The sequence below is a fragment of the Crocodylus siamensis genome, chromosome 7, assembly GCF_052110815.1.
Source record: "Crocodylus siamensis isolate JL-2025a chromosome 7, ASM5211081v1, whole genome shotgun sequence".
Lineage (NCBI taxonomy): Eukaryota > Metazoa > Chordata > Crocodylia > Crocodylidae > Crocodylus > Crocodylus siamensis.
In genome coordinates, this window is record NC_143401.1 from 33,733,246 (window position 1) to 33,747,512 (window position 14,267).

Sequence of the window (14,267 nt, forward strand, 5' to 3'; positions counted from 1 at the left end):
GGAGTGGATAGACATGTATAAAAACAGATCACAGTTGAGACCTGAATAAGGTTACAACTTTCTTTAGCAGTCAGTATGTCTAGTGCGATGCATATAACAAGAGCCTGAGGAGCAGTGCAGGAGCTCTTCACTCTAGGTATCACAATGCTCAGCTGCATGGGAGCTTTCCAACAAGAAGTTTGGAGGAATAGATTGTAGTAGTGGCCTCTGCTAAACTGTCCTAATCCCAGTCTAAATAACTTTTGAGAAGAACTTGCACCAGTGCTTTGGGGTGAATAGACTAAAACTAGAGTCATACCTACAGAATTACTCTATGGCTTACAGGGCTGAGTTGTTTTTTTTTTTCCTGCCTCTTCCCCCTAATCAGTAGTTCCCATAATGTCTAACTTTGGCTAGTTCTATAGCTTATTCACTGACTTAGGTGAATTTATGGTCAAGCTGTTTTGGTAGAACTTTTATCTGAAAGAGGAAACAACACAAGCCAAGCACATGTATTTTAGGCACCAAGTATTGGGATGGAATTCTCCAGAAGATTGATGGCTTTAATGGAAAGTATTTGGTCAAAATTTTCCCTCTAGTTCCAACACCTGAGGGAGTGAAAATTCAAATTTTACTTGCAAAGACAGACCAACAGATACACCGGAGATTGTGAACAGAAGTATGGTCTCCCATGTAGTCTTTAGAAACATAGCTCGATGGGGAAAAGAGTAGGTGGATGGGAAGGAAGGGAAGAGGTACTCTACCAGCCTTTGGATTTCTTGCTACACAGCTAAGAACAAAAGCCACTGTGAATGAGTCTGTGATAACTGTCAGCTCATTTTTTCCTGGTTCCTTTTCCTGAACCTTCTGATTCTGCATGTTCTGCAATTACAAAGATTACAAAATTATCCCAAGGTCCATGTGATGTGGTGATATTAAGCATTCTTCATTTGGAAGAATCACCCACAACTCCCCAAAAAGATGCATTTGTAATGTCTAATAATACAAAGTTGTATGGCTTGGGTCCTTTGCATGTAGTGTAGGATTAGCCTTCTTCCCATTGACCACATATATGTGGTTACTTCTCACAGGCTTGCAGTATCTCAATACTAAGCAGAATAATATGCCTCCTACCATGCAGAGCAAATATGAGACACCTACAGTACTCTAATGAACTGATAATCTGACTTTACCTTTGCCTATGGTGCAAATTGCATTTATGTAACGTCTGGCATGAATTTTACAGATAAGAGAATTTACATAGACTTGTTAAATGTTATTGCCTGCACTCTATAATCTCTAAAAACAAAAAAAGTTTTCAGTCTTTAAATTTTCCTTAAACACCTTTTCTGCTTGTAATCAAAATCTTGTCTTAATTCTACAGAGGAGTTTAGATAGTGTCTTTATTAGCGTATGCTAGTGTATCCATATCTGAAAACTCAATGCGTGTCAGCTCTGACCTGAAGGGACTCCCACAAAAGATGTTAGTCATGCAGTCACCAAAATGCATCCAGTCTTAATTTTTTTTTTTTTTTTTATACAATGAAAGGTGTAACTTAGTGCCTCATTTTGGGTAGTTTGTGCACTGTGACCTCCCTTGTACTTGGAGCTAAAGTGGAACTTAGTTTATACATGTTACTGAATTGTATGGTAACTGGTCTTGGTCCCTCCTAATTTGACTGGAATTCAGGATAGTAAATTTAAGGATACCATTCTGTGATTCGCTGTCAGGCATTTTGCTTGACACATGTGCCTCAGAGCAGACATCAGGAAAGGGGCCAAGGCTCTGAGTCATACAGGCCTTGCCTTCTTACAGCCTACATACTCATCTTTGTGCAGAATGCCAGAGGCAAGAACAAAAATAAGTAGCAGTAAGTTCTACCTTTGCCGGGTCTCAATACCAGCAACCTAGAAATTCTCTTCCAGTACTCTGACCAAAGAGGAAGGGGATAACGGAGAAATTAATCCACTGTTTTGTATTTGGGGAAATCTTTGGCACCATGGCATATGGCGTATTTTGGAATAAGATTACGTTGGACCCTTATGAAATACAGATAGTGGAAGCACACCTTATTGGGGTTACTTGACCCCAGCAGTCTTTCCTGTCCAGAGCAGGGGGGCTGGACCTAATGATCTTATGAGGTCTCTTCCAGCCCTAAACTGTGAATCTGTGAGAGACAACCACCCACAGGTAGCAGGATCTAGAGAAAATCTGTTTGGGATCTGAATGCCGTTTTAGCTGCTCTGGTCCTTGCTATTGTGTGGTATAATGACAGTCCTACATCTTTTGGTTGCAGATTACTTCAAAGAAAAGTCATTTCTTTGAATAAGCCAAGCTTGCAAGTGTCTCCTTAATGACTATGGAACCATGGGTCAAAGTACTGACTAAAGTCTCAGGCCTTTGATAATGAAATAGCTTACTTTCCCCAAAGGTATTTTGAATCTTTAATAGTAGTTCTTTCCAGAAATGCAAAAAAAGATTCTTAAATGGATGGCTGATGAAAACATACAAGTCTGCAGGGTCTGGGTCTAAGAAGCAATGCACAGTATGTAAATATATTGCAACAGGGGATGTTGTTCTCTCTGTTATGTGTATTTGTATTTCTATAGTGCAGGGGTCAGCAACGTTTTTGGGCAAAGTGCCCAAAACACTTGTGACCTCAATTTGTAAGATGCTGGCGTGCCAGGGGCAGATGTTGGGGCAGCCATGAGAGGCCTGATCTTTGTTGTGGCAGTGCAGCCTTGGCCCTTTTCCTGCCTTCTGCTCTGAGGCACATGTGACAAGCAAAATGCCTTCAAGTGCCACACTGGCACGTGTGCCAGGGGTTGCCTACCCCTGCTATAGTGCAAGGATGTCAAACATATAGCCCATGGATCTGATCTGCAGAACCATTCCACTTGGCTTGCCAGTAGTCCAGCAGCCTACTGGAAATTGCGGGGTGTAGCCTCTGGAGTATAACCTGCCACAGAACTTGGGGTGCCTGGGCCCCCATGGACATTGCCAGCAGTGGCAGGGTGGCAAGCAAAGGCTGTGCAGGTATAGCCCTTGCTTGTCCTGTGGCTGTCCACCCTGGATCTGTGCTACTGCCTGCTCCCCCACCCACTCTGTCACCTGCTTCTGGTCCTCTGCCAAGACCAGTGCTGCTGGCCCCAGATTTGGACCCACTGCAGCTGTTGCTGGCTTCACAGGTCTGGCCCCAGGAGGAGTCCTGTGATCTAGATCTGGCTGAGAGCCTACAGTGAGCTTGCTTGCAAGTAGACTGCAAACAGTTCCAGATTTAGGCTTAAGCTACTTAAACTACATTCTAGGGCCTCACAATATGAGGGGCCTCTAAATAAGAAAAAAAAGACTCAATAAATATCAAGTTTTATAATAATCAGTTGGTAAATAAATGAGATATGGGGAAATGCATTGCCACGGTATATGGCTCCACAGTTGTTATTCATATTGAGTTCATAAATTTGTGCATAAGTAACAATAATTCAACTGAAAGTTTTATAGATTATTTTTATTGTATGGGGCCTCTTACGATGGACATAGGTTAGGGCCTCAGCATAGCATAGTCCAGCACCGAGTGCAAGGCCCCGTTGTGATAGGTACCGCACCCGGAACCTGCCCCGCGAGGCTGATGCTTGAAATACATGTGCAACACTGACTGCAGATGCAAAGCCCCTTCAGACACATGCGAAGGAGGCAAGTACACGCGGGCCTCAACACACGAGACGGGCACAGAAAACAGCCGGGGAGGGAGAACTCGCTGGCCCGGAGCGCGGTCTGGCGGCGGGGCAGCCCGGAGAAGCTACAGGGCCTCTCGCGCTGGGAGCTTCCCCGAGGGTTGGGCAGACACTAGGCGGGGGGTTTCGGCCAGGGACGATCCTGCCTTGAACAGGGGGTGGCCCAGACGCCCCTGCCCGGTCCCTCCAGCCCTACTCCGCTGTGCCGGCGCCGGGGGACATTGGGAGTCGCAGACCCCGTCCCGCTTGCTCCAGCGGGGCCAGGGCCGGGGCCGGGGCCGGGGCCGGGGCCAGGGGGCGGTGTTTCAGCGCAGTTTCAGCTCCGCCCCCGCTCCGCCTGCGCGGCTGGGAGGCTGGCAGAGCCGGGGCGGGGCGGGGCGGGGCGGGGTTGGGGCAGCGCGGCAGCTCCATCCCCCAGCACTGCCGGAACTGCTCGGCCCGCTGCTTCCGGGGCGGGTCCGCGCACGTCTGCCGGGAGCGCACGCGGACGCGGGCACTGGAGTCGGAGTCGGAGCCGGAGCTGGAGCCGGCGGGGTAGGTCGGGCCTAGCACGCCCAGGGAAAGAGGGGCTGGGGGTGACGGCAGGGGCAGGGCGCCGGCCCGGGCTGCGCTCCCGGCAGCGGCCCGGCCCGTCTGGGGGTGGCAATACCGGGCTGAAGAGCCGCTGAGGGCTCTGGCGGCGCTGATCTGAGCTGGGCCGCACTGGGAAGCTTGCCCGGGTGTCCCAGAGAGTTCACTGGTGCGACAGAAGGTGCCCCTGAGAAACCATTGCTTTCGTCATCATTTCTGAGCAGTCACAGCTACAACCTCACTTCCGGTTTTCTTTATAGGTAGGAGAGGTTCTTTGGGGGGATGTAACATCTCTTCTTAGACCACCTGGGGTTTTTGTAGCACTTAAGCACTGGTTCTGGGCAGGACCTTCAAGGAAACTTTTTGTTCATTAAAACAAAACAAAACATCCCAACGTTCAATACATTTTTAATAAAGTTTATGGAAGTAGCCCCCCACAGTCACAATTTTTTTTTTCAATCCATTTACTGAATGAAGGTGTGGCTTAGTTATCACTTAGAACATGATTAATTGATCAGGGGTCTTGAACTCCTGCAGACTAGCTGTCAAGTCAAGGCTTCCAGGTTATGAGCAACTGGTGCACAGCATCAGTCTGTGATTCCAGCTTGTGGTTGCATCGTATTGGCAGGTGGGATTAGACAAAGATGCCTGTTAACTTCCTCCAGGGAACTGAGCAGGTAAAGTTAGCATCTTCCTCTAGGTAGTGTTATGATTGGCTGTTCTTTAAATGATCCCTTTTAAATAGAGATCAGTGATTGTCAATTTATTTTATTCCAGTTATTAGTTGTTTAAGGACGCCTTGATTCTTACCATGCTTCAGAAACCTGTTTATTGAATAGGAGTTTATGGTTTTCTAACTGGAACACAATAGGAGCCTTCATTTTGTTTGAAATCTGTTTTCTGGTTTCCTGTAACATTGGGTACTTACGTGTTGGCCAAATATTGAAGATATTACTGCACCTGAGAAACTTTTTTGTGATAGGGACTTGCTTTTTTGTACAGCAACAAGCACAATAGGGTGTCTAGATGCTATCTTACTAAAACTCATAATCAGTTGTTTATAACTTACGGATCTTTCTGTTCTTGTAGATAGGCATTACTTTCAGAGGAGGAAATTCTGCTATTTATCTCAAAGGTGGAGGACAGGTATTTAAATAATGCTGCTGCTTTTTCTCACACACTTTATTTTTTCCATATGCCAGCTATGTTCTGCATTGTTAACAGAAACAATCAGCTTGAACTTGGTGATAAGTGACCACTGACAAAAAGATGGAAGAAAAGGACAGAAAGAAGCATTGCAAAAAACACAGTGGGCCAAAGGCTGACAGAAAGAAGAAACGTCACTTGAATGACTTAGGACTTGGGGATGAAGAGGATGCTCGGAAGAGGAATCCAAAGGCCTTTGCAGTCCAGTCTTTTGTGCGGATGGCCAGAACCTTTCACAGGTATTCTACAGAGAGGGTTTTAGACCACGCAAGACACAATGGATCTTTTCCTGGAACTTATTTTTGGTCCTGATAGAAATGTGTTCAATGTACTTGGGCTTAAGTGTGCTCATGCAGCCATCATGATTTAGTGCATCAGAAGTGTAGTTTCTCTTATGAAGGTGTCCGTGATGTGGACTTGTCTAAACCTGCCACAGCATAGTCAAGTTTGCGTTAGTGCATCATCATGGGTAAATCTGGTTAGCTCTAAATAGGGTTGATGGGAGTTTCACAAAAATACGTTTTTAGCTGAGACCTTGATAAACAAATCCAAGTGCATGGGTTGCTGAAATAAGAAATGTTGCTGCTTTATGACTTGTTATAACATCTTTCTTGCAATTCATAAATAGGACTCAGGACTTGAAAACAAAAAAGCATCATATTCCAGTGGTGGACCGAACTCCCTTGGAGCCACCTCCTGTGGTTGTCGTTGTAGTTGGCCCTCCAAAAGTTGGGAAGAGCACCTTAATAAAATGTCTGATTAAGAACTTCACAAGGCAGAAACTGGTTGAAATCCGGGGTCCTGTAACAATTGTATCAGGTGAGGGGAAGTAACCCAAGCAATACAAAGCACCCTGTTTGACCATGATTTTAGAGCATTAAATAGAAAGAAGCTCTGTTCCTACTGTATGCTTGCTGTGTATGAGAGAGTGTATCCAAACAATAAACACATTTTGATGTGTCACTGCATACTTCACTTGGGCAGCATATTCTGAGAGAGGTTGAAGGCACTGACCATGTGGAAATATGAATCTGATAAAAGAACAGTGTAAAAGAGCTCCACACACCAATCCCCTTTTCTAAATCATATGATCACATTTAATCAAGTTCTCTTTTCAATATTTGTCTCTTCCTTGTTGCTGTGTTAATGTACACAAGCAAAAACTTAGAGAATGACAAGACTGCTTGAAGAGTCATATGCAGTGCACAAATCAAGTAAACCTTTTTTCCTCTTAGTTTTTCAAGATCAGTATTTTTATAAGAATAATGGGTAGAAATATTTTCTGACAAGTGGTTTCTAGTGCCTTAGAAAACTTTCCTCTTAGTGAATTTTGGAGAATACATATAGAATCATAGAAAAACAGCACTAAATGAAACTGCAGGAGATGACCTACTCCAACCCTTGCTCAAGGCAGGATTATTTCTGGTTAATTGCCCCGGACAAATGTTATCTAACCTACACTCTAAAACTCTCTGTGCACAGCATTCTTTGGTCTCTCTAGATCATCTGTTTCAGTACTTACCTAAAAAAATTATACGATCTCTGGTGTTGGAAGTAAAAGTCCCCATCACTTGCTCTGTCACGCACAAACAACACTGCATTGCAAACAAAATTGTACTCAAATCTTAGGAAATACTAGAATTAAGATTTCCTGTATCACCTTAACTTGGGCATTGAATGTAGCTATCAAAAAAGTCATGTGTTAGTATAGAATTGGAGATTTATCAGCATGCATGCACACAAAAGGCCAAAATTCACAAAGCACAAGGCTTTTGTGCCTTTTGGTCTGCCTGTATCTTGTTGTGTTTTTTTTTTTTTTTTTGCTCCTTATACTAAACATCTTAACTTCGTTACAGTGTATTGGAAGGCGTTTTGCAGTTTTTGGTGTTTGCTGGTAAAGTGATGTGGATATTTGCATGATCCTTTCTAGACTTAATGGTTTTCTTAATTGGTTTTCTGTGGTCACAGGGTAATGGACTTGTGATCCAAATAGTTCCTTCCAGTCCTGTGTCCTTTAGGGATTCCCGTGTCTCTATTATGTCTGGTTCTTATCATCTCTGCATTTGTAGCAGGCAGCCTCCTTCATGTTCCTTGGTCCTGATGAAGTGGGGTTGGAGAAGTTACTGGGATCCAGCATGACCCATAGTTACAATAGTAGGGGACTCTGGCTTGATTATAGGCTGTTGCATGCGTAGATCTAAACGGAGTATTCGGGGAATGTAACTGTTAACATATCCACTTAAAAGAAAGCACTTAACTTAGGGTGAAATAATAGGGAAAATGAGGGAACTTTGGTTTTTAATGTTTAATTTACAAGATAAAATTAAAGTCGGTTAAGGAGGTTGGGAGAAAACTCAAAACTGCCAGCCAATCCTGTTTTAACCTAAGTTCACCAATTTAGGTGGCTTGATTTGATTTAAGAACACATTCTGTTCCTGTCCCCCCACTCTGTAGAAGTACTCCAAGCATGTCTGGACATGTCCATGAAAATCCCACCCAAATTTGTCCTTGACATATCCCTACTAGCATGCTTGGTGCCATTAAAAGTCAAAGAAAAGTTTGTTGGAATTTATTTTTGAACCTTTTTATATGGAATTTCCTAGAAAAGTTCAGCTTGATGCAGACACCCAAATTTAGTTAAATTATAAGCAGCTTAGAGCAGGGACCAATGAACTAGGAAGTGGTGGGAACCATTATAATAGGAACTAGTCCCAACCCAAGCATATTAGGAACATCAGGTATTTGCTTTGGGGGAAAAAAATTGGATTATGTTGTCCCTACCATAAATTATAGTGGAGAATAAACTTTCTCACAATCCAGAAAATGTATCTAAGAAACAGCAAATATAATTAACCGCAAAGCTAACAGGAATTTAAAATTTTACATGCGTCTTTCACTCATCCAAGCTCTTCTTAATTAATTTAATAGGGAGAGAGATTTCTGGTATATGCTGCTTAGTTGTTTATGTTACTATAGTAGGTTTTGTCATTCAAATAAATTTACCCAAGGTGGCATAATTTGTCTAAATCCTCAACAGTAAATAAACCTGAATATTATTTAGTTTTACCTCCATTTTCATTTTATTTACAGGTAAAAAGCGTAGGCTAACCATTATTGAATGTGGATGTGACATTAACACAATGATTGATCTTGCTAAAGTTGCTGATTTGGTAAGTTTGTAACAGTGTACCAGAAGTTCCTGTCACAGAATTTACACTGGAAATACAATATTTGATGAAATTGCATGTACATATGAATGGCCAGTTGCTTATGCCCACAGTACTCGGTGCTCAAAGTGAGTGAGACCAAGCTGTAAACTTTTTTTAGAGCTCCCTTGAAATTGTCCAGGTATAAGGAGTAGGAGAAACCATCTCACAACTCCTGTGGGACTTCAGTTTGCAGTCCGTTTGTAAAATGTAATTTTTTGGCGGGGGTTGCTTTAAGAAACTGAGGAGAGACGTGATCTTGCCTTAAGCAGATTCTAACCACACCAGAGTTTGAAAAGTTTTTGTTAAAGAGATTTTCTTTAATGACTGGATTTTTTACACTGATGTAAAATGGAAATGCATGCTGCTGCATCAGCTGAAGTCATCTGATGCTCTCTAATGGACCTGATTTGAAAGTGTGTGTGCAGCAGTCAGTCTGTATTCAGTTCTAGGGTATCACCTCTGTAATTTTCTTCTACCTTTTCTAAATTTTAGTCCTGAAAATCTGAGTCTGGATGTCTTCAGGATATGATACAAAGCCCATATGCATAGTGCAAATTTGAAATATATATTTTACTTGCATCTGATCTAATCTTGTGATCTTTTAGTTTTTGCTGAAATTCATCAGCTAAACTAGATTATTTTTTCTACCATCTTCATGTGCCTTGAGATGATGAGATTAATTTAAAAGTGTAAGTCAAGAGTTTTTAATGAACAGATACTGGGTAGCTTTGAGGCTCAAAGTATGTGGTGGTGTGAGATACTGTTGTTGCAAGGTTGCTGTAATGTAATTACTTGCAGAGCCCTGCCATTAGTTAGTTATTTTGCATAGTAGGCTCCTGTATGCTGAAAACCTAATTGGTTTTGCCTCCCTGTTCATGTAACTACAAGAACATTATCCTGTGTCAGTGTTCTGCTCCATTATCATCATCTTTTACTGATACACAACAGTAATGGAACATGGGAAGGAAGTTTATCTCACTTGTACCAAAGATCTGTTTATGATCTCAAATGCTCTAGTGCCTTGAGGTATTAGTCTCTTGTGGCAACCTAATCTTTGGTTGCATTTGGCAGATATCCAGACAATCAAGGCTCTTATCTTTACTGATTTAATCATATGTTCCTTCAAATATTGGAAAAGGCTGAATCTTGCTTGTTTTAAAGTGAATAGGGTTTGTTAGTTTAGGGCCAGAATCTGATACTTTTACCTGTATTTAATATCCTTTTACTTGTCAAGCACCCACTTTTTTATATATACATTTCTGTTATCTTCTTGGAGAAGGGAACCAAAGCAGAGCAAAAATATATTGATTTAGGGGAGGGGAAGAGTTTCTCAGCCCTTAATTCAGTGATTTGGGCTGAAGAGGTAACTTTAATTAAAGTCAAAGTTGGTTATCCAGATTATGACTTTTTATAAAATCATTGGGGAAACTGTTATTCCTTAATATTAAAAGTTTGTTGGTGCCAACACAAGATTGATTCCTTCTAAAAGCATGGTGGCTAAATAAAGTCAAGGCTGTCATGAAAGTATGCTAATACTGTTGAAGTAAATATATTTTTATTATGCTTTTAGGTTCTAATGCTCATTGATGCCAGCTTTGGATTTGAGATGGAAACGTTTGAATTCTTGAACATTTGCCAAGTACATGGCTTTCCTAAAATCATGGGTATCCTTACCCACTTGGATACCTTCAAGAACAATAAACAGTTAAAAAAGACCAAAAAGAGATTAAAGCATCGATTCTGGACTGAAGTATATCCAGTATGACACTAAACAGTTATTTTTCATGAATACATTTTTCATCGGGTTGGAGAATTGGCTTTAGAAATGGGGCAGATGTACATTTATTGCATTAACATTGATTTTTGTCTTCTAGTAATGTTGTGAAAAAGAGGCAGTCCTGGTGTAGTATTTGGTATTGAGCATGACACTCCATGTTCTTTTGTTTACATATATAGTTGATGTCTATCACAAAATGAGATCAGTTGAAGCCCAGTAGTTATTTATAGAAGAAATGATATGGAGAAGGATTACAGAATTGATTAACTTCAGTCGTCCTATTTTATAAAGTATTTTGCAGGCAGTGTAACCATGGAAATGTTACCATGATTTAATTTCACTTTGGTCTTGCCTGTTGTAAATTATGAAGCCTTAAAAATTGATACTTTTTCTGTGAAACATAAATCCACTTTTTAACAGATGGTGGATATGTCTTAATTGCTTTTAATATTAATTCCAAAAATCTTAGCAATTAGTTCAAGTCTTTGAGCCAACTGTACCTAATTGCCTGCAGTCTTTTGGCTTTGTTTTATTTATTAAAATTAGTTTAATAGATACAGGTTTTAACTTGTTACTGTTCTCATGTTCTGCTTAGGGTGCTAAGCTCTTTTATCTCTCTGGGATGGTACATGGAGAGTATCAAAAGCAGGAAGTTCACAATCTAGGACGCTTTATCGCGGTTATGAAATTCCGCCCTCTCACATGGCAGACAACTCATCCGTATATCCTAATGGACAGGTACATGGTTTTCTTTCTCTTTCTAGAAAGGGTTGGTAACATGTGGCCTCTGGGCTAGATCTGGCCCACAGCACTGCTGGAACATTTTACTAGTGTCTGTGCCCATGTATGCATTGGGACTGGACAGAAGAGAGCGGTGTCAGGGCCAGACAGCTTCCAGATAGTTTCCCTTGCCACTTCTCCCTGCCCTCCTTGCTCCAGTCTGATGTGGGCTGAATGACTTTGGTGGAGCATCAGCAGCAAGGAGCTTTTTTCGCATCACTACAGCTTCTTCTAGCCCCCTACTCCTCAGCTGCAATGTAGGTGCAGTTTCCAGTCAGTTGGCAAGTGCGCTGGGGAAAGCAGCTTCCTTCTGTGCCTGCACTGCAGAGCTGTGGTGGAGAAAAGGGGGAAGTGGAAGAGGCAGCAGCTATGTAAACACAGAAGCTGATGCCTGTTCCTAGTGGAGCTCCATAGCACAGGTGCAGGAAAAGCCTGACGTGCAGCTTCCAGCTGCTCAGGCCAGGTGACTGGGAGCTACTTCTATGCTTCTATGATATCACTTTTTCCCAGTCCCCCACTGTTCCTCCCCAGTCCCTTGCTGTGGTGCATGTGCAGCTTCCAGCAGTGAAGACCTACACTGGGGCTGGGAATCTGCAAACTATATGCACATTGCCACTGCTTCTCCCACAAGCCCCTGTGCCCCAATGCTGTGCAGTTGCAGCTGGAAGCTGCCTGTCCCTAGCACAGGTCCCCACTGGCTGGAAGCTACACCCATGCCACAGTCGGGGAGTGAGGGGCTTGGAGAAGCAGTGGCGGTGTGCATTCAGCTCCCAGCTGCCTCACCCCAGTGTGGGCATGGGGAAGGCCTCTTGCTGCTGATGTGCTACCAGAGCCACCTGGCCCGCATCAAATCAGAGTAGGGTGGTTGTGGCCAGTGGCTTCTTAAAGGTTTCTGACTCCTGTCCTTCAGTGTTGTGTATTTAACCAAGGCAGTCAGCTGTTAATGTGTGCTGTGTGTTTCATAGGTGACATGAGAATATTTTAGTTCTGTTCCCTTCTACCTTGAAAAAAGTAATACTGTTAATACGGTTCTGTAATTGTTGGGCGTAGAAATGGTCCGGGTTAGGGTTGGTTCAGTTCTTTAATGGATTTTTCAGTGTGTCATCCTGAGCATGGTGTTTGCTAGTGCAAATATGTGCAGCTCCATTGATTTGAAAATTCCATTATAATAATCTGCAGTCTAACTGGTGGGACAGAGTCCATTTACCTCAGCCATACATTTTATTTAGTGACTTGAGTGGAAGCTGGATTAGCTCCCTGATTTGGTGGATGGGTGGGGTTCTAAATGTCTTGATAAATGTAATGTATCTTTAGTTATTTTTGGGATAGGGCTTTTTTTTAACATAACCCATAAAACAAACAAATTGCTGCTAAATGATGTTGAGTTTCTCTGGAAACATAGCGCCAGTAGTAGATTATTTACAACTTTCTCTAAACCAATACAATAAATATTTTTGAGTTTATTCCAGCTCATATTTTTATTTTAAAAGATTCCAAGACACTTAAATGATGACATTTTTTTGTTTATTTATAAAAAACCAAATTTGTTTCATTCCAAAAAAATAGTACCTTGGATTTAACAGCATTGATTTCCAAGCTGTTTGAGATGCAGTGGGCATGTCTACATGTGCATTAAGATATTTTTTTTAGTGTGCATTTAATTTACTACCTCCCATGTGTGGTACTAAATAAATGTGCATTAGGCTGCTTTAATATGGTTTTTAAGTGATGCGTAAGGCACAGCAGCCTATTTTACTTCACATTAGTGTAATCGTAAGGTTTTTAAGTGTTGCTCTAATGCACAGTAAAATAGGCTACTGCACATTAAAGCACATGTGTAGATGTGTCCAGTAATGCTTAAAAGCATCTAATAACCTTTGGAAGTTTTTCTGGGATTGTGACACTAGTAGTGCATCCTCTTCTTAAAGCAAGTGGAAGCATAGCATCCCAGTAGTTTAGTAGCAATTGAGAGCAAACCTGTCACTCCAATATCCATTCTATTGGTCATACTGTCTCCTTCATGTTCTTGGTCCTAAATTTCAAAGCTGTCCATGGGATCGATGTTAAGTATTTGAAAGGTGGTTCTTATTTCATCCTTATGATCTGCCATTGTAAAAATGGGACAAATCAGGGCCACCCCATGAGCTCAGGAGACTAGATTTTCATTGGAGATGGATGAAGATTACAAGACTTCTAGAACTGAATGAAAACCTGACTGTCCCAGGGGGATGATGAGAGGGGCAGGAGACCCCTCCTGCGGCGTGGGTTGTGGTGGGGACAGCTCGTCACAACAGCAAGAAAAGCCCTGAGAACAGGGCAAACTTATCCCCAACAGGTGCAGCCAGGCTGGACGAGCTGCGAAGAGGCGGAGCGCCAGTGTGGTTCCGTCAGCTGCTTTTTTCTGTGGCTGGGGCCAGCGCAGCCCAATGACATTATCAAAGAATGCTGCCCAGCTGGGATAAAAGCCAGCAGCATAGAAACAGCTGGGGAGGATGCAATAGGGAAGTAGCTACGAGATCATCCCCCAGGGGGATCTGGGGCCTCCCAACAGCTGCAAGGAGAGGCCGAAGAAGGACCCAGCAGAGGCGTCTGGGACATAATTAAAGGGGCATGTCACTCCGGACAGTGAGGGAGCTGGGCCAGAGGAAGATGCCAAGGGATGGCAAAGTTGTTGGATGCAGGATATGCAGGTGGGAGTGGGCTGGGGCCCCTCCCTGAAGTTTCTGTTTGTTTCTATTTCATTCCGTTTGAAGCCCTGGAGGCCAACAGAAAGGCCACAGGATGTATGTACATTGAGGGCTGAGCAGGTTGGGGCCACTTGGAGACCCTCAATGTTAATAGGTCAGATCCATCACCAGGGTCATCTCACTACTCCAGATAAACCCATGCGGTGGAGAGGAAAACTGTTGTGACCATTGAGGGCTAGAAAGAGTGAGAAGGATCAGAAAACAACATCCTAGTGGAGTCTAACTGTCCATGGTTTGACTGTCCCAGCAGGCTGGCTTGTGTAG

At 42.8% G+C, this 14,267-nt stretch overlaps 1 protein-coding gene across 1 annotated transcript in view; it reads left to right on the forward strand.

Moving 5' to 3' along the window:
* The first annotated feature begins 4,108 nt into the window (after positions 1-4,108).
* BMS1 (BMS1 ribosome biogenesis factor) overlaps positions 4,109-14,267 on the forward strand; it is a 41,634-nt gene continuing 31,475 nt past the window's right edge. Inside the window, exons 1-6 of the mRNA XM_090057347.1 lie at positions 4,109-4,248; positions 5,487-5,729; positions 6,119-6,309; positions 8,581-8,660; positions 10,270-10,458; positions 11,072-11,214. Coding sequence (XP_089913473.1) covers positions 5,554-5,729; positions 6,119-6,309; positions 8,581-8,660; positions 10,270-10,458; positions 11,072-11,214 — 779 coding nt within the window. The 5' untranslated portion in view covers positions 4,109-4,248; positions 5,487-5,553. The remainder of the gene's footprint in view (positions 4,249-5,486; positions 5,730-6,118; positions 6,310-8,580; positions 8,661-10,269; positions 10,459-11,071; positions 11,215-14,267) is intronic.